This window comes from Nomascus leucogenys, chromosome 17 (assembly GCF_006542625.1).
Source record: "Nomascus leucogenys isolate Asia chromosome 17, Asia_NLE_v1, whole genome shotgun sequence".
Classification (NCBI taxonomy): domain Eukaryota; kingdom Metazoa; phylum Chordata; class Mammalia; order Primates; family Hylobatidae; genus Nomascus; species Nomascus leucogenys.
Window position 1 is genome coordinate 37,120,904 of NC_044397.1, and position 19,633 is coordinate 37,140,536.

General features: G+C 53.6%; 1 protein-coding gene across 5 annotated transcripts in view; it reads right to left on the bottom strand.

The window, feature by feature from the left end:
- RASA4B (RAS p21 protein activator 4B) overlaps positions 1 to 6,297 on the bottom strand; it is a 33,090-nt gene extending 26,793 nt beyond the window's left edge. For 2 of the 5 annotated variants that reach the window (XM_030797507.1, XM_030797504.1), the window contains exons 1-2: positions 6,163 to 6,297; positions 506 to 562 (exon numbers count right to left, since the gene is read on the bottom strand). In XM_030797507.1, coding sequence (XP_030653367.1) covers positions 506 to 562; positions 6,163 to 6,227 — 122 coding nt within the window. In that variant the 5' untranslated portion in view covers positions 6,228 to 6,297. Of the gene's footprint in view, positions 1 to 505; positions 563 to 6,061 lie in introns of all 5 variants that reach the window. The other 3 variants (XM_030797505.1, XM_030797508.1, XM_030797506.1) reach the window with 3 other exon arrangements.
- Positions 6,298 to 19,633: the final 13,336 nt, after the last annotated feature.

Below are 19,633 nucleotides of genomic sequence, written 5' to 3' on the forward strand. Positions count from 1 at the left end.
AGGGGACAGGACCCAAGTTAGAGCCAGGACCAGGGAGGGGAAGGGAGCTCAGGCTCTGGGGCGGCCAGACCTGGGCTCCAGTGTGGCTCTGCCACTTTTACTAGGCAGGTGACCTTGGGCAGGGTAGTTAGTCTCCCTGAGCCTCAGTTGCCTTGTCTGTAAATGGGGTCTAATGATATCGTATCTCGCTAATTGCAAGAACTAAAAGGGCTGGAAAAGGGCTGGCTCCACAAATGAGAGTTGTTGTTACAAATCGTCAGCATCTGTCTCTCCCGGAGGCAAATGATGAACAGAGTCCGGTGAGAGAACCTTGGCCAGGAAGGTCTTTCTCATCTCCTAGCTGGGGTGTCAGGGCGAGGTGGGGAATCCCAGGCAGGGGACCAGGTGCTCCAAACCCCCTCCCATCTCCGTACAAAATTCACAACAAAATTCACACCCCTTTGCGGGGAGAGCGCGGGCCGATGAGGGGCTGAGCGCCCCTCGGTCCTGGGGGTGGGGGCGGTACCTGATGATGGGCTCATTGTCCACCTTCACGATGCAGTAGGGGTCGCTGCTGCCGGTGCTGCAAGACAAATAGGCAGGGGCGGGGCTGGAGGGCGGGGTCGGGGCGGGGCCTCGCGGCACGCTCCTCCCTCTTCCGGCCCCTCGGGAGGACTGCGGGGAAGAGAGCGGAGGCTGAGTCTCCGCGTCCTGGTTTGGAGACCGCAGGCTCCTCCGGCCAAACACAGGTTCCCGCCCTCAGCCCGGGAGCGGATGGTGAGGGAAGGGCAGGAACCCGCACCAGGCTCCCCTTTCGCGGGCAAGGGTGGGAGTAGATGGAGGGAGAGTTGTGGGGGAGGGAGAAGGAGGGGAAGAGACAGGGATGGGTAGAGAGAGAAAGGAGAAGAAAGGAGGGGGAAGGAGGAAGGGGAGAGACTGGGAGAGGGACAGAGGGAGGGGCAGAGAGGGAGGGGACGGACAGGGAGGTGAGAGAGAGGGAAGAGGAGACAGAGGGAGGGGGCTGAGAGGGAGGAGGAGAGAGAGGGAGAGGGTTAAGAGGGAAGGGGGTGATAGGGAGGGGGAGAGAGAGGGAGGAGAGTAAGAGGGAGGGAGTTAAGAGGGAGGGGGAGACTGAGTGAGGGGGTGAGAGGGAGGGGGAGAGAGGGAGGAGAGTAAGAGGGAGGGGGAGACTGAGGGATGAGAGAGGGGGGAGACAGGGAAGAGGAGAGAGGGAGGAGAGTAAGAGGGAGAGGGAGACTGAGTGAGGGGGAGAGAGGGAGGGGGAGACTGAGTGAGGGGGAGAGAGGGAAGGGGAGAGGGGGGGACAGAGGGAAGGGGAGAGAGGGAGGAGAGTAAGAGGGAGGGGGAGACTGAGTGAGGGGGAGAGAGGGAGGAGAGTAAGAGGGAGGGAGTAAAGATGGAGGGGGAGACTGAGGGAGGGGGTGAGAGGGAGGGGTAGAGAGGGAGAGGGGAGAGACAGGGAGGAGAGGGAGAGGGACAGAGGGAGGGTACTGGAAACCTCCTGTTCCTCCCGCAGGGGATAGAATGTTCCTCCTTTCTATGCCCTCCTACCCCATCCCTGCCTCCCCGCAAAACAGCTCCAAGCAACAGCCCCAGGCAATCTCCTGGGACCCCTACTCTCCACACCAAAGTGGAGCCCCTTACTCTCCCTGTAGCCTTTGCTCCTGCTCTCCCCAACACCGACACTGCTGGCCTTCAGCCCTGCCAGAGCCCTCCCTTGCCCCAGGGCGGAAGGGGGAGGAAGGCCTCCCTGGACTCACACTGCCTGCCCACTTCATCCAGCCTGGTAGTGATCAGCTGCCTCCCATCTGCTCTGAGCTACCTGGGGGCGGGTAGCATGCCTGTGTCCCCAGGGCCCCCACAGGGCTTGGCAGAAGACAGGCGGCCCATGAGTGTTTGCGAATGAACAGACGAATGAATGAACTGATGAGTGAATGAATGAATAAATGTAACAGCTATCTGGGGAAAGAGGATGGGGGAAGGCAAACCCGCGCTCATTTCCAAGGGTCTCAGGTGTTGGGGGGCTCCTGGGGCTGGGAGAGGCCTGCAGCCAGGCCTAAGGCTGGTACTGGGTAAAAGTGGGGGAGTGAGGGCCGTCTCTAGAGCTGTTCCTCCACTGAGTGTCCATAAAAAGGAAGTGTGTTTCTATGGTGGAGGGTGGGGAATTCCAAGCTCTGCTTCCCTTCTCAAAAGGGGCTCTTCCGGCAGAGGAACACACTTGAGGCCAACAGCTCCAGAAGCTCCTGGACACAGACAGGAAATGTCTGCTAAGGCTCAGTTTTCCTACCTGTAAAGTGGGAAGTGTAACCCCGGCTCACAAGGGAGCTTCCCTGGGTCCTGAGATGATAGAGAAGGTCTTGGAGGTGCTCAGTAAACATTAGCACTGCCTGCACCTCTGACTGTAACCTCCCCCTGCCATCATTTGAGAGCCCCCTCCTCCTGGCCGGGCGTGGTGGCTCACACTTGTAATCCCAGCACTTTGGGAGGCTGAGGTGGGCAGATCACGTGAGGCCAGGAGTTCCAGACCAGCCTGGCTAACATGGTGAAACCCCATCTCTACGAAAAATACAAAAATTAGCCGAATGTGGTGGTGTACACCTGTAATCCCAGCTACTGGGGAGGCTGAGGCAGGAGAATCCCTTGAACCCCAGAGGAGGAGGTTGCAGTGAGCCAAGATCACGCCACTGCACTCCAGCCTGGGCAACAGAGCAAGACTCTGTCTCAAAAAATAAATAAAATCAAATAAAGAGCCCCCTCCTCCAGGGAGCCCATCAACCCAAAGCCAGGGGACTCCAGGTGCTAAGCAATCAGGCCTCCGGACACCCCAGGTGCTGGGCTGGGCTGCAGAATCCAGGAGCCATACAAGGAGCTCAGAGGAGGCAGGGAGAAGTCAGTACTGGCTGAGGCAACAGGGGACCTCCCTGGGCTGTCCCCCACTACTGGGCTGCTACTGCTTCCAAAGGCCTGGAAGCAGGACCCGAATCTTGGTGTGCAAGGACTGTGAAGAGCTGGGTGGCTGGATCAGAGGTGGGGCAAGAGGACGGTATGGCGAGCAGGCCGAGGCCAGATTTAAGGACCTGGGCCCAACCGTGGTCCCCAGTGGGCTGCTGGGACCCACGCCCTGCACAGTTCCTTCTTCGCTAGTGTTAAGGCCCCTAGGCTGCCCACCTCTCTCATTTCTCCTTTCCCAAACCAGTTGCCACTGGCCCTGTCTGGCTACTTCCGGGGCCTCTATATTTAGGGCCTTGGCAGTTTCTAGGTTGTGGAAGGAGGAGGATCAGGGAAAACCCCGAAATAGCCTTGGGCCAGTCCCCAAGGCCACTTGGTGTGGGAGGCAGTGGGTCACTGGTCATCGTGAGACTTGGCTCATGCCTAGGTACGCAGGGATGGGAGACAGTGGGAAGAGGCAGGGCAGGAACAGGCAGGCTCTGAAAGCTAGCAGTGATGGGGAATGCAGCTGTGCTCTGTGCCCTATAGAGGAATAAAAACCCATGAGTAGAAGTGGCAGGAAGGCAGCTGGCAGCTGTGTGAGGACAGCTTCCTCCTTGGAACTGTCTCAGTCAAGATGAGCCACTATGAGAAGTGGTGAGCTCCCCGTCCTCAGAAGTAAGCAAGCCCTGGCTGGAGGGGATGCTACTCAGAAGATAGGCAGGGTGATGGTGAGGCACAGTGAAACTCCAGTACTCAGTGAGGGCCTCCCATGATCTCCAAACCCCTGCCCGACTCTGCAGCCAAATGCTTTGCATAGGATTTCCGAGGCTCAGTCTCACTGAGCCCAGCCGCAAGCTTGCAGCCGTGGGCAGGCTAGGATTCTCAGCCTGTCGGCAGCAGACAAAGGCCGTCTGAATCTTGACTTCTCTACCTACCCTCTTGGCAAATGGCTTTCACTTCCTGAGCCTCAGTTTCCCAATGTGCAAACTGAGGATGTCTATCTTATAAAGTTAAGAAGAGGTTTAAGTGGGGGAAGTCCTCAACACCTCTTATTCTCCTCTACTATGGACCCAGTGCCAGGATGAATGAGTCACAGTCCCTGCCCTCACAGTCAGCTGGGACAGGCACCACTTGACGGAGGAACTGCCACACCAGGGGCTTCCTCCTGCCAGCCAGAGTGCTGGGAGGCGAGACCAGGAGCCAGGAACTCTGCCCAAGGGCACCAGGGAATGCCCTGGAGAGGAGAAGTTTGAGAGGAGTCCTGAAGGTTGAATAGGAGTTTTCTGGAGGACTGAAGTGGAGTGCTTGAAGGCAGAAGTTCCCACACATGGGCAAAGGCAGAGATGTGAAGGGTAGTAGCCCAAATGTAAGGGACTGTTTATGGGATGGTTTAAGAGACAGCTGACAGGTCAGAGCTGTGTATGCAAGCCACAGGGGAAGACGGTTGCAAAGGAGACGTGAGTAGGGCAGGCAGGGGGGCAGGGTGAGGAGCGAGATCCCAAGGCACTCCTCCACTGTAGATGGAACCCCTTTGCCCAGAGGCAAAGCACTGGGCAGGGAACCAGGCACTGGGCTCCCAGGTGGGCATACTCCAAGAGCTTCGCTGCCCTGGGCTGGAGAGAGCCTGAGCCAGGCACTAGGGCCAGCTGCTGTGGGGATGAGGAGGGAGGCGACAGATGGAGGGGCTGCTCCTCCCAGCCGCCACCAGCCAGAAGAGGCCAAGATGACCTAGTTCCTAGTGCCAGTGGTGGCAGGGGGTGGGGGGTGCTTAAAGGCTGGGCCTGGAGGCTGAGACCCTTCTCAGAGCTCCTCTGCCTTCCCAGCCCACAGACCTCACTGCCAGCTCCCACTCCACCTCCCTCCAAGCCTCCAAGCACGGAAACCCACCTAGGGATGCCCACCGCCCTCCCTTCCCCATTGTCATGGTAACTGCTGAGCTGGGCCTCATCAGACCCAGGGGGCCTGGAACTGGCACTGCTCTCGGTGGTGGCGCGCTGAGCGTGCTGGGAAGCTCGCAGGGGCCACCTTACATATGTGTGAGCAGAGTGCCTGCCCCCCACCCCGCTCCACCCCCTCGCCCATGCTGGCCACTTCTCTGCATCCAGGAGCCCGGGGCGCCTCGAGAAGGAGCCCAAGGGGGTGGGGAACTGCAGCCCTGCAGACTTTGGACTCTGTTTCCTCCAGGCTCCCCTTCTCCCCCTCCCACCCTCCTCCTCCAGGCAGTCAGTGCCCCTCGACCTTTGAGCTTTCCCCCTCTTCCTCTAGAGGGATTTCAACCCCTAGTTTAAAGAGAGGAAACAGGCTCTAGGAGCAGGGAGCTGCCTAAACCCTGCACATGAGGAAGGTGGTGGTAAGACCAAGATGGGGGGCCAGGGGTCAGGCAGCTCAGCCCTGGGACCTACTGAGAAGAGTGGAACAAGGGGCCCCTGAAACCTCCCCAAATCGAGCCAGGGACCAAGGGGAATCCCCAGATGTCAGTGCCTGTTAGAAGCCCTAGACTCAAGACCCTGCTCTGCCTGCCACTTGGAGCCACCATTTCACGTCGCTGATCCTCAGTTTTCTCATCCGTAAAATGGAACGGTGAGAACTGCCTTTCGGGGTGGTTGCCAGGATTAACGGGATGGCTCAGGTGTAAAGCCCAAGGCACAAGCGACAGTTACTACCCTCCTTCCCTCCCCCACAGTCCTGCACCTGTCCTGGCCTCCAGACCTGTTCTCACTTTTCATGCCAGTCCCTCCTACCCGAGTGCACAGCAGGAAGCCCGGGGACAGCCCCTGGGTCCCAGCATGTGCTTCAGGTGCACACTCCGGGGCATTAAGGGCTCTGGAACTACTGAGGAAGACCTTTCCTTTGCAGGGGGACACCCCACCCACCCCTCCAACCACACCCCGGGGGCAGATCACCAAGACGTCTCCCCTGGCATGTCACCCGGCTCCAGCTCCTGTCCTATCAAAGCCCCTTCCCCTCGTGAGCCGCGGATCGCTGACAAATTCTCGCCCCCTCCCTAGTTCCCAGCCCCCAGCCCTCGGTGACACCTTTCCCTTCGGTTGTCACCCCGTTTGATGCTCGCAGCAAATGTCACTGTCCCCATTTTCCCCGCCGATCCCCCACCGCGGCCGCACTCCCGCACCCTCTCCGCTGCTTTTGTGGGTGGACCCCGGAAAGGTCAGGCGTCCTGAGGGGCAGTGCCCCTCCCCGGAAAGTTGAGGCTCCCTCCCCGGCCGCTCTCACATGTCCTTGGCGGGCAGGTTCTTCCCCTCCACGATGCGGATGTACAGCGAGCTGCGCTTGGCCATCGCGGGGTCCCGGCTCGGGGGAAGCCAGACACCGGGGTCCAGGGTGGCGGGCGGAGGGCGCTGGACTGGGCGCCGCGGGGGGCGGGCCGGGGAGGGAGGTGGGGGCGGGGCGGCGGGGGCGGGGCTTCGCTGCCACTCCACTCACCCCGCCCCCGCCCCACGTGCGGAGGACACTGCGCCCGGGCCGGCCAATCTGCGACCGGGGTTCCCCGGGGCGGGACGGGGCCGGTCGGGGCCGCAGCGCTCATTGGCCACCTGGGGCGTGGGGGGCGGGGCCTGTGCGGAGGGGCTGACGCTAGCTGGGCTGCCTGCGCGGTGGCTCGAGGGGGGCGCCGCTGGAGGTGCGGGTGGGGGATCAGGGCCGCGTGGCCTGGGCCGTGGGTGCCTGTGGGCGGCGGGTGTGGTTCGAGCGCGAGTACCGAGGAGCACCCAGTACCGGGGGATGGGGGGTGACTCTGACTGTAAGCTGGAGACACGCGGGCCTGGGCGGGGAGCGCGCGCAAGGAGGGGACACGTTCCCACCGCGCCAGGGCCACCGGAGTCTGGCGCGTGGTAAGGCCCTGCGTGGATGTGAGTTGAGTGAATGAGCGTTCGGACGAATGTAACAAACAGCAGACAGGAGTGTTTATATCACAGCCACCTGGACCCAGAAGGAGACAGAGAGAGCACGGGCAGCTCAGAGGTTTTGGAAACTGGCATTTGGGTCTGAGAGACCTGTTTTTGTTTTGATTTTTTGTGCACCTGCTTGGGAGGAGCGGCTTTCAAAAATTGTCATCTCATTTACTCCTCCTGCGTCCCCCCACAGTGGGAACCTGGATGAGGTTCACAGTGGGAAGATTTCCTGTTGGAGGGTCAGGAGGTCACATAGGTAGCACGGGGCGGGGCCAGGTTTGCCAAGCTTGGCCTCCCAAGTACTCCCTGATGGCAGGTCTTTCCACTGGGGCGAGATCCTTCTCACAGATTCTGTCCAGAGCGGAGTTTCTAGAATTATCCATCTTCATGGCTCAGTCTTGGGGCCCTGCAGAGCAGTGACTGGCCCTAGGGAGCTGGCTCCCCTGAGGGCATTGTCGCAAGCATGACCGCAGAGTTGGGTCGGGATCCAGCTTCACCACTCACTCCCTTGCTGGGTGACCCTGGGCAGCTTCCTGAGCTTGTGAGCTGGTTCAGTTTCATCGACTGCAAAGAGGTCGTGAGAGCAGAAACACCTGCCCAAAGTACACAGGAGATATTGTGATGTGCTGGCTCACGCTTGTAATCCCAGCACTTTGGGAGGCCGAGGTGGGCGGATCATCTGAGGTCACCTGGCCAACACGGCGAAACCCCATCTCAACTAAAAATACAAAAATTAGCCAGGCATGGTGGTGGGTGCCTGTAATCCCAGCTACTTGGGAGGCTGAGGCAGGATAATCGCTTGAACCTGGGAGTGGGAGGATGCAGTGAGCTGAGATGGAGCCACTGTACTCCAGCCTGAGTAAAGGAGTGAGACTGTCTCAGAAAACATAAGTACACAGGAGATATTGTGTGTGGGAGGCTGTCTAGCACAGATTCTAGTTTCTGTTTTCCTATTTTGTTATTTGTATGGTACATGCACATTTGATCAAATTCAAAAGATACTGAGAGTTTGCAATTACTACAATGAAAAGTAAGTCTCTAGCTGGGTGTGGTGGCTCACGCTCATAATCCCAGCACTTCAGGAAGCTGAGGCGGGTAGATCACCTGAGGTCAGGAGTTCAAGACCAGCCTGGCCAACATAGTGAAACCCCGTCTCTACTAAAAATACAAAAAATTAGCTGGACATGGTAGCGGGCACCTGTGATCCCAGCTACTAGGGAGGCTGAGGCAGGAGAATCGCTTGAACCTGGGAGGTGGAGGTTGTAGTGAGCCGAGATCGCGCCATTGTACTCCAGCCTGGGCAACAAGAGCAAAACTCTGTCTCAAAAAAAAAAAGAAAAGTAAGTTTTGCGAGTCTCACCCAGCCACACAGATTCCCTCCCACAGGCATCTAGTGTTCTTAGTTCCTTGTGAGTCGTTCTGGCAGCAGTCTCTACTTATAATGCATCAGCATATATATATATATTTTTATTTTCTTTTATACACAAATAGTAGCTTACGGTTTACACTTACAGTTTCACTTATTTTAACTTGGAGAGTCATATATATTTATACATAAGAAAACATCCTGGCCAGGTGCTCAGGCCTGTAATCCCAACATGTGGGAAGGCCAAGGCAGGAGGATCGCTTGAGCCCAGGAGTTTGAGGCTGCAGTGAGCTATGATTGCACCACTGCACTCCAGCCTGGGCAACTGAGGGAGAATGTCTTTTATTTTTATATTTATTTATTTATATATTTTTTGAGATGGAGTCTTACTCTGTCGTCCAGGCTGGTGTGCAGTGATGGGATCTTACCTCACTGCAACCTCTGCCTCCCTGGTTCAAGTGATTCTCCTGCCTCAGCCTCCTGAGTAGCTGGGACTACAGGCACCCACCACCACACCGGCTAATTTTTGTATTTTTGGTAGAGACAGGGTTTCACCATGTCAGCCAGGCTGGTCTCGAACTCCTGACCTCACATAATCCGCCCACCTCAGCCTCCTAAAATGCTCGGATTACAGGTGTGAGCCACTGTGCCTGGCTGAAAATGTGTCTTTTAAAAGAAAGAAAGAAAAAAACTTTGAGAGACTGAGGTGGGCAGATCACGTGAGGTCAGGAGTTTGAGACCAACCTGGTCAACATGCTGAAACCCCATCTCTACTAAAAATACAAAAATTAGCTGGCCGTGGTGGCACACGCCTGTAGTCCCAGCTACTCAGGAGGCTGAGGCAGGAGAATCGCTTGAACCTGGGGGGAGGCGGAGGTTGCAGTGAGCCAAGATCGTGCCACTGCAGTCCAGCCTGGGCAACAGAGCAAGACCTTGCCTCAAAAAAAAAAAAAAAAAAAAAAAGAGAGAGAGAGAGAGAGAGAAAGCAAGCAAGCATGCTCATTCTCTCTGTCATTGGGCAGACATACCATCTCTCTTCAACAGGTCTGGGTTCCCTGTTAGTGGACAGGCTGATTGTTGCCAACATTTGCTTTTACCTGACAACTGCATGGCTCACACATTTTGCATGGGAGCAAATGCAGCTGAGAATAAATTCCTAGAAAAGGAATCTCCAGGCCAGAAGACACGTGCATGCAGAAAGTCCATTGGATTTGCCATGTTTCCTGAGTTGGTGGCTGTTTCCGAGTACAGGGCCACCAACATTCAGGAGAATGTCAGCTCCCCCGGTCCTAGTAGCCCACTCGTTATCAGTCTTGTAATCCTTTTTCTTTTTTTTGAGACGGAGTCTCGCTCTTGTGCCCAGGCTGGAATACAATGGCGCCATCTTGACTCACTGCAACCTCTGCCTCCAGGTTCAACCAATTCTCCCGTCTCAGCTTCCCAAGTAGCTGGGATTACAGGCACCTGCCATCATGCTCAGGAAATTTTTGTATTTTTATAGAGACAGGGTTTCACCATGTTGGCCAGGCTGGTCTTGAACTCCTGACTTCAGGTGATCCACCCGCCTCAGCCTCCCAAAGTGCTGGGATTATAGGCTTGAGTCACCGCGCCCGGCCTCTTTTTTTTTTTCTTTTTTCTTTTTTTTTTTAGAGAGACACGGTCTTGCTCTGTGGCCCCTGCTGGAGTGCAGTGGTAGGATCACGGCTCATTGTAGCCTTGACCTCCTGGGCACAAGTGATCCTTCCACCTCAGCCTCTGGAGTAGCTGGGACCATGGCATACACCACCATGCACCACTAACTTTTTATTTTTTTGTACAGATGGTGTCTCACTATGTTGCCTAGGCTAGTCTTAAACTCCTGGCCTCAAGCAATCTTCCTACCTCAACCTCTCAAATACCTTTGACTGTAGGCACAAGCCAACATTTATGGCTAATTTAAAATTTTTTTGTAGAGATGAGGTCTTACTATGTTGCCCAGGCTGGTCTCGACCTCCTGGCCTCAGGCAATCGTCCTGCCTCAGCCTCTCAAGTAGCTTTGACTATAGGCACAAGCCAACATGTACGGCTAATTTTTAAATTTTTTTATAGAGATGAGGTCTTGCTATGTTGTTGCCCAGGCTGGTCTCGAACTCCTGGCCTCAAGCGATCCTCCCACCTCAGCCTTCCAAGAGAGGCCCTTGGGGCCTAAACCATGGCTGGTCTCCCTAGAACAGTCCAGCCAGCACATCTCTCTCTCCCCCAGAGCCTTCAACCACCTCTGCCAAGAGTTCCAGACCCCACAATGACCTGGTCACCAGCCCTTCTAGATTATAGCTGCACAAAACAGATGTAAACAAATGAAATCCTCCCTTCTCCAGAGCAGTAGACCCTTGGTAATGCCACCCACAATCCCCTTAGCTTTGTTGTGCCACGCTTTCCCAGTTTCTGGTTCAAAGCAGCCAGAACCAATTCCAACTAAACAAAAAAGGTTCATTAGATGGATATCTAGTATGTCACAAATTCTCCAGAGAACCAGGCACAAAGGCCCTACATCACACCGTACAAGTGGCTTGGTGCAGACGCCCCCATTGCTGGCCCTGGCACCAGACCCCTCATCTCACTCCAACCTGGGACGCCCTGTGCTGCCGCTGCAACAGTTACACTCCGAATCCCTCTTCAAGACAAGGCTGGGAAAGCCAGCGATAGATTGTTGGCATCTGTGCTGGGAGCCAGGAGAAGGAGGCCCCTGGACAGAGAGAAAGGGGGTTCTTGTGCTTGGGAGCCCAAAGAGTGGCTAGATTCACTGCAGTATCTTAAATTTCTCCATGTCAGTTCGAGACCAGCCGGAGCATCACAGCAAGAACCCGTCTCTACAAAAAAATTAAAAAATTAGCCGGGCATCGTGGTGCTCACCTGCAGTCCCAGCTACTCGGGAGGCTGAGGCAGGAGGATTGCTTGAACCCGGGAGGCTGAGGCAGGAGGATTGCTTGAACCCAGGAGGTTGAGGCTGCAGGGAGCTATGATCATGCCACTCCACTCCAGCCTCAGAGACAAACTGAGACCTTGTCTCTTAAAAAATATAAATACATAGGCCCAGCTTGGTGGCTCATGCCTGTAATCCCAGCACTTTGGGAAGCTGAGGTGGGCTGAGCCCAGGAGTTCGAGACTAGCCTGGGAAGCACTGTGAAACCCCCTCTCCACAAAAAAATACAAAAAAAAAAAAAAAGAGCCATGAGTGGTGACATGAGCCTGTAGTCCCAGCTAGTTAGGAGGATCACCTGAGCCCAGGAGGTGGAGGCTGTGGGGAGCTATGATTGCACCACTGCACTCCAGCCTGGGCGATAGAGCGAGATCCTGTCTCAAAAAAAAGAAAGAACAAACAAAAATAAACAATGCCAGGCACAGTGGCTCACGCCTGTAAGCCCAGAACTTTGGGAGGCCGAGGCGGCCGGATCACTTGAGGTCAGGAGTTCAAGACCAGCCTGGCCAACATGGTGAAACCCTGTCTCTACCAAAAATACAAAAAAATTAACTGGGCATGATTAACTACTCAGGAGGCTGAGGCACGAGAATTGCTTGAACCCAGGACACAGAGGTTGCAGTGAGTTGAGACTGCGCCACTGTGCTCCAGCCTGGGTGACAGAGGGAGACCCTGTCTCAAAAATAAATAAATAAAAATTTAAAAATAAATTAATTTAAAAATGGAATTTCTCCATGTCACACCCCAGATGACAGCCTTTAGCACCCACTAGATGTCCCCTGGACTCCTGGCACCCACAGTTTTCTCATTTGTTTCTCATGACACCCTGTTGGGTAGATAATCACCTCTATTTGCCTGAGATTCCTGTGACATACCAAGAATCCTACAGCACACTCCATTTCAGAAGGAAACTGGGGCCCGGGCACAGTGGCTCACTCCTGTAATCCCAGCACTTTGGGAGGCCGAGGCAGGTGGATCACTTGGTGGTGGTCAGGAGATCAAGACCAGCCTAGCCAACATGGTGAAATCCCCATCTCTACTAAAAAAAATACAAAAATTAGCTGGGTGAGGTGGTGGCGCATGCCTGTAACCCCAGCTACTTGGGAGGCTGAGGCAGGAGAATCGCTTGAACCCAGGAGGTGGAGGTTGCCGTGAGCCAAGATTGGGCTACTGCACTCCAGCCTGGGCGACAGAGTAAAACTCTGTCTTAAAAGAAAAAAATAAAAAAATAAAGAAGGCTCCCTGCCTGGGGGTTGCTGGACTGTTCTGAACACCTGCCATTCTGCTGTAGCTCCAGCCCCTAAGGGCACGTGAACCCCCCTTCTCATCCCCATCATCCCTCCCCATGGGAGCACAGCCTGTGAGCTCGGGGACTCCTAGGGCAGAACATCCTTAACACAGGATTCAGCCAGGGAAGAGAGCCAAGTTTTTAGCACATTCCCAGAAACTGCTCTCTGGGGAGGGTGTGAATCAGAGGGTGGGGCCAGGAGGGGAGCCTAGTCCTGGCTCCACCATTTAGTCCAGACACACGAATCTCTGGTGGACATAAAAACAGCCAGGCACAGTGGCTCACACCTGTATTCCCAGCACTTTGGGAGGCCAAGGCGGGCAGATCGTCAGGAATTCAAGACCAGCCTGGCCAACATGGTGAAACCCTGTCTCTACTAAAAATACAGAAATTCCCCGGGCATGGTGGCTCATGCCTGTAGTCCCAGCTACTTGGGAGGCTGAGGCAGGAGAATTGCTTGAACCTGGGAGGCGAAGGTAGCAGTGAGCCGAGATTGTGCCACTGCACTCCAGCCTGGGCAATGTCCAAAAAAAAAAAATTAATTTTTTTTTAAGTAGAGCTGGGTTCTTGCCATGTTGCCTAGGATGGTCTCGAACTCATGGGCTCAGGCAATCCTCCTGCCTCAGCCTCCCAAAGCACTGGGATTACAGTCACCATACCCTAGCCTCTGGCTATGTATTTTTAGAGACCCACAATAATGTTTTTATTTATTTTATTTTGTTTATTTATTTATTTTTTTGAGATGGAGTCTCACTCTGTTGCCAGCCTGGAGTGCAGTGGCATGATCTCGGCTCACTGCAACCTCCACCTCCCAGTTTCAAACAATTCTTCTGTCTCAGCCTCCTGAGTAGCTGGGATTACAGAAGTGCGCCACCACGCCCAGCTAATTTTTGTATTTTCAGCAGAGACAGGGTTTCACCATGTTGGCCTGGCTGGTCTTGAACTCCTGACCTCAGGTGATCTGCCCGCCTCGGCCTCCCAAAATGCTGGGAATACAGGCATGAGCCATCGTGCCTGGCTGTTTTTATGTTTTTTAGAATCAGAAGAAAAAAAAAAATATATATATACATATTTTTTCGAAACAGGGTCTTACTCTGTTGCCCAGGCCAGTCTAATTTCAAATTCATGACTGTGCACCTCAAGTGGGATTGATTGGTTGGTTGGTGTATGTATGTAGGTATGTATGTATGTATGTATGTATGTATGCATTTGAAACAGGATCTTGCTCTGTCGGCTGAAGTGCAGTGGAGCAATCATAGCTCACTGCAGCCTCAATCTCCTGGGTTCAAGCAGTCCTACCACCTCAGCCTCCCATGTAGCTGGGACTACAGATGCATACCACCACGACTGGCTAATTTTTTTTATTTTTAGTAGAAATGGGGGGAGTCTCATTATGTTGCCCAGGCTGGTCTAGAACTCCTGGCCTCAAGTTATCCTCCTGCCTTGGCCTCCCAAACGGCTGGGACCACAGACATGAGCCACCACGCCCAGTCAAACAGGAGTATAATAGCAATGAATATGTAATAATGAATCTGGCCTGACTGGTATCTGTCAGTCTTTATGTCAAAGCAGTTGTAAAATATACATTTGAATACCTTTTTTTCTTTTCTTTTCTTTTTTCTTTTTTTGAGATGGAGTCTCGCTCTATCACCCAGGCTGGAGTGCAGTAGCGCAATCTCAGGTCAATGCAACCTCTGCCTCCCTGATTCAAGGCATTCTCCTGCCTCAGCCTCCCGAGTAGCCAGAACTTCAGGGACCTGCCACCACGCCTGGGTAATTTCTGTATTTTTAGTAGAGACGGAGTTTCCCCAGGTTGGCCAGGCTGGGCTCAAACTCCTGACCTCAGGTGAGCTGCCCACTTCAGTCTCCCAGTGTGTTAGGATTCCAGGCGTGAGCCACCGTGCCTAGCCACATTTGAATATCTTAACCCATGTAAGTCAAACATGCTTAGGGCTCACAGAAGTCACAGTGCACCCTGGCACAGGAGAGGAGGCAGCTCTTGAGTTTTAGTGCATGTTTTTGATATTCACTATAGGTCAATGTCGTTGAAAGAAAAAGTGTTTGAGGCTGGGCACAGTGGCTCATGCCTATAATCCCAGCACTTTGGGAGGCTGAGATGGGAGGATCACTTGAGGCCAAGAGTTCAAGACCAGCCAGGGCAACATAATGAGCCCCCTTTGCTACAAAAAATAAAAATATTAGCCAGGCATGGTAGTGTGTGTCTGTAGTTTGAGCTACTCAGAAAGCTGAGGCAGAAAGATTGCTTGAGCCTAGGAGGCGGAGGCTGCAGTGAGGTATGATCGCAGCACTGCACTCCAGCGTGGGCGACAGAACAAAACTCTGTCTCCAAAAACAAAAACAAAAACACCAGGCACGGTGGCTCACACCTGTAATCCCAGCACTTTGGGAAGCCGAGGTGGGTGGATCACCTGCGGTCAGGAGTTCGAGACCAGCCTGGCCAACATGGCGAAACCCCGTATCTACTAAAAATACAAAAATTAGCCAGGTGTGGTGGCAGGTGCCTGTAATCCCAGCTACTTGGGAGGCTGAGGCAAGAGAATTGCTTGAACCCGGGAGGCAGAGGTTGCAGTGAGCCAAGATCGCACCATTGCACTCTAGCCTGGGCCACAAGAGTGAAACTCAGTCTCAACAAACAAACAAACAAACAAAGCAAGGAAGGAAATTCTTATACATGCTAAAAGATGGATGAAACTTGAAGACATAAGGCTAAGTGAAATGAGCCAGTTACAAAGACAGACAAATACTGGTTGCTTCCACTCATGGGAGGTATCTGGAATAGTAAAATTCACCGAAGCAAAAAGGAGAGTAGAAGTTTTCAGGGGCTGGAGCGGGGCGGGGAAAGGGAGTTGTTTGTTGAGTATAGGGTTTCAGTATTGCAAGGTGAAAAAGTTCCAGAGATCTGTTGCACAACGATGTGCATATAGTTAATACTACTGTGCTGTCCACTTAAAAATAGTGAAGATGGGCCAGGCGCGGTGGCTCACGCCTGGAATCCCAGCACTTTGGGAGGCCGAGGTGCGTGGATCACCTGAGGTCGGGAGTTCGAGACTAGCCTGGCCAACATGGTGAAACTCTGTCTCTACTAAAAATATAAAAATTAGCTGGGCGTGGTGGCGTGTGCCTGTAGTCCCAGCTATTCAGGAGGCTGAGGCAGGGAGAATCGCTTGAACCCGGGAGGTGGAGGTTGCAGTGAGCTGAGATGGCGCCACTGTACTCCAGCCTGAGTGACAGAGAGAGACCTCGTCAAAAAAAAAAAAGATGGGCTGGGTGCGGTGACTCATGCCTGTAATCCCAGCACTTTGGGAGGCTGAGGTGGGCAGATCACTTGAGCTCAGGAGTTCAAGACCAGCCTGGGCAACATGATAAAAAATAAAATTTTAAAAAATAAAGAAATAAGGCCAGGCGTGGTGGCTCACACCTGTAATCCCAGCACTTTGGGAGGCCGAGGCAGGAGGATCACTTGAGGTCAGTAGTTGGAGACCATCCTGGTCAACATGGTGAAACCCTGTCTCTACTAAAAATACAAAGATTACCTGGGCGTGGTGGTGCACACCTGTAGTCCCCCTACTCGGGAGGCTGGGGCAAGAGAATTGCTTGAACTCGGGAGGCGGAGCTTGCAGTGAGACCAGATGGCGCCACTGCACTCCAGGCTGGAGACACAGTGAGACTCTGTCTCAAAATAATAATAATAATAATAATAAATAAAATAGTTAAGATGGTAAACCTTATGTGTTTTTTACTAGAATAAAAAAAATACACCCATACCCCAACTTTGTAATATATTTTGGCTATGTAAAACAATTGAAAAGAATTTTATAACTTAACTTTCAAAGCGGTTTGGGGGCAAGTAACTCATTTGATTTGCTCCTGGCCTTGACTTCTCTACCAACATCATGCATTCTTGAGAATCTTAGGATTCTTCCAAAGTGAGAAAATGTGACCTACAAATTGTTTTCATGCGCAGTGATGCATTTTGAAATACTAAATTTAACAATGGATGAAACTGACATAAAGTTGTATTTAGAAGACATTTCAGTAAACATTTACTATTTTTTAATGTTGCAGTTTTAATATTTTGGAGCCAAAGCATTTTCCCCTCTTAAACCTGGAGGAGTTTTAGGAGCTGGAGTCCTCATACCTCTCCTGGAAAAAATTGTCCCTGCCCGAAGGAAAGAGACTCCTGAGCCACCTTCCGTCCTCACCCATCAGACTCTGACAGTGGCTTCTGGTGCCTGTCCTGCCGTGCCACGGCCCAGGGCCCCCAGAGAGGACTTCTGGGAGGAGGCAGGTCCTGGAAGAATGAGACCGAGGGCATTGCTGGAGGAAGAAGGAGAAGCCCAGAAAACTGGATAGGAGGCAGGAGCAGGGGATGAGGAGGAAGCTGGGTGGCAGGTGCAGAGGGTGGCAAGGGTGGCCCTCTCCGAAGGCCAGAGGAGGCCAGCCGTGAACCCGCAAAAGCTGGGCACAGGAGCCAGGGACACAAGGATCCCTGGCAGGCTCTGGGCCAAGTGACAGCTGTATGTTAAGAAGTCCTGGCGGGGAGCGGTGGCTCATGCCTATAATCCCAGCACTTTGGGAGGCCAAGGTGGGTGGATCACGAGGTCAGGAGTTCAAAACCAGCCCGGCCAAGATGGTGAAACCCCGTCTCTACTAAAAATACAAAAATTAGCCGGGCGTTGTGGCAGTTGCCTGTAATCCCAGCTACTCGGGAGGCTGAGGCAGAGAATCGCTTGAACCCGGGAGGCAGAGGTTGCAGTGAGTCGAGATCATGCCACTGCACTGTAGCCTGGGCGACAGAGCAGGACTCCGTCTCAAAAAAAAAAAAAAAAAAAAAAAAAAAATCCTGGCTGGCCAGAGGGGCAGGCTGGGAGGCATCAGAGGCCAGATGGGGCTCTATCCCCAGCTTGCCCCTACCCCACCAATCTTGACACTCCTACTGCACCATTTAGACAGATACCATTGAATAACAGTTTTAAAGCCAAGGTCCACAAGCTGGGCTTGGTGGCTCAATGCCTGTCATCCCAGCAATTTGGGAGGCCAAGGCGGAGGATCGCTTGAAGCCTAGAGTTCAAGACCAGCCTGGGCTACATAGCGAGACCCTGCCTTTACGAAAAATAAAGAAATTAGCCAGGCATGGTGGTGCACACCTGTAGTCCCAGCTACTCAAGAGGCAGAGGTGGGAGAATCGCTTGAGCTCAGAGGTCACAGCTGCAGTGAGCTGTGATTGTGCCACTGCACTCCAGCCTGGGTGACAGAGCAAGACCCTGTCTCCAAAAACAAAAAGCAAAAACCACAAAAAATCAAGGTCCACAGTGAAGATCGCAGGCTCTGGAGCCAGACAAGTGAGTTCAAATCCTACCTCCACTGCTATGATAGGAGCTGCTGTGTGACTGTGGGCCAGTTATTCAGCCTCTCTGGGCTTCATCTGCCTAATCTGTAGAGTGGGGCAATGGTGACTGCACCCCGCAGAGTGGCTGTGAACAGAGTGTGCTGGTAAGCCACTTGGTCACCAGACTGCAGAGGGCACCTCCCTAGGGCAAGCACTCAGGACATCCTCACGTTAGTCCCCAGAAGCAGAGGAGCAGGGCTGTTCTCACCATCCATCCCACCCCCACTTTTTTTTTTTTTTTTTTGAGACGGAGTTTCGCTCTGTGGCCCAGGCTGGAGTGCAATGACGTAATCTCGGCTCACTACAACCTCCGCCTCCCGGGTTCAAGTGATTCTCCTGCCTCAGCCTTCTGAGTAGCTGGAATTACAGGTGTGTGCAACCACACCCTGCTAATTTTTGTATTTTTAGTAGAGACAGGGTTTCACCATGTTGGCCAGGCTGGTCTTGAACTTCTGACTTCAAGTGATCTGCCTGCCTCGGCCTCCCAAAGTGCTGGGATTACAGGCGTGAACCACTGTGCCCCGCTAATTTTTGTATTTTTAGTAGAGACAGAGTTTCGCCATGTTGGCCAGGCTGGTCTCGAACTCCTGACCTCAAGTCATCCACCTGCCTCGGCCTCCCAAAATGCTAGGACTACAGGCATGAGCCATCATGCCCAGCCTCACCATCCCCCTTTCATGGATGCAGAAATCATGGACTGAACCCTTAACTCTGCACCGGCCAGCCTCAACACACCAGGTCCTCACCAAGGACTCTGGGGCTAGATGCTGGTGTCCTGTCCACTTCATAGATAAGGAGCTGCAAAGTCACAATGACAAATTCACCCCCCTCCTAGCACAGCCCCCAGCCCCCAGAGGTCAGAAAGAAAGACCCTGCTCTGAGAGAAAGACAGACAGACAGACAGACAGAGAGAAACAGATGGAGAAACATAGAGGCAGACAGAGACAGGAAATCAGAAAGAGAAAATTCAGGCTCATGCCTGTAATCCCAGCACTTTGGGAGGCCAAGGCAGGTGGATCACCTGAGGCTAGGAGTTCGACACCAGCCTGGCCAACATATTGAAACCCCGTCTCTACTAAAAATACAAAAAATTAGCCAGGTGTGGTGGCACGTGCCTGTGATCCCAGCTACTAGGGAGGCTGAGGCACGAGAATCGCTTGAACCCAGGAGGCGGAGGCTGCAGTGAGCTGAGATAGAGCCATTATACTCCAGCTTGGGCAACAAGAGCAAAACTCTGTCTTTAAACAAACAGACAAACAAAAAACCCAAGAGAGAAAATTCAGAGGCCGGGAGTGGTGGCGTGAACCTATAATCCCAGCTACTTGGGAGGCTGAGGTGTGAGAATCACTTGAACCCGGGACATGGAGATTGCCGTGAGCTGAAATTGGGCCACTGCATTCCAGCCTTGGTGACAGAGCGAGACTCTGTCTCCAAAAGGAAAAAAAGAGAAAATTCAGAAACAGAGAGGGCTGCTCTGAACGCCCAGACTGAAGTAGGGGTGAGGGTGGGGGGAATGTTGCCTCCAGTTTTCCCAGGGACCCCTTGTGGGAGGTGGGGTGGGAAGAGGTTGCAGGTCCCCTCTGGGCATCTCAGGGGTGGCCGAGAATGGTCTTCAGCAGAGGCGAAGGTGGACAGAGGCAGGCATAGGGCTGGTGACAGGTGTCACCTTAGGACGTGCCCTGAGTCCATGGGGATCCCAAAGGGGAGCAGGGCATGGCTGCCAGGAGGGCTTCAGCCCTGCAGTAAAGAGAGGGTTTCTGTGTGGTCTTAG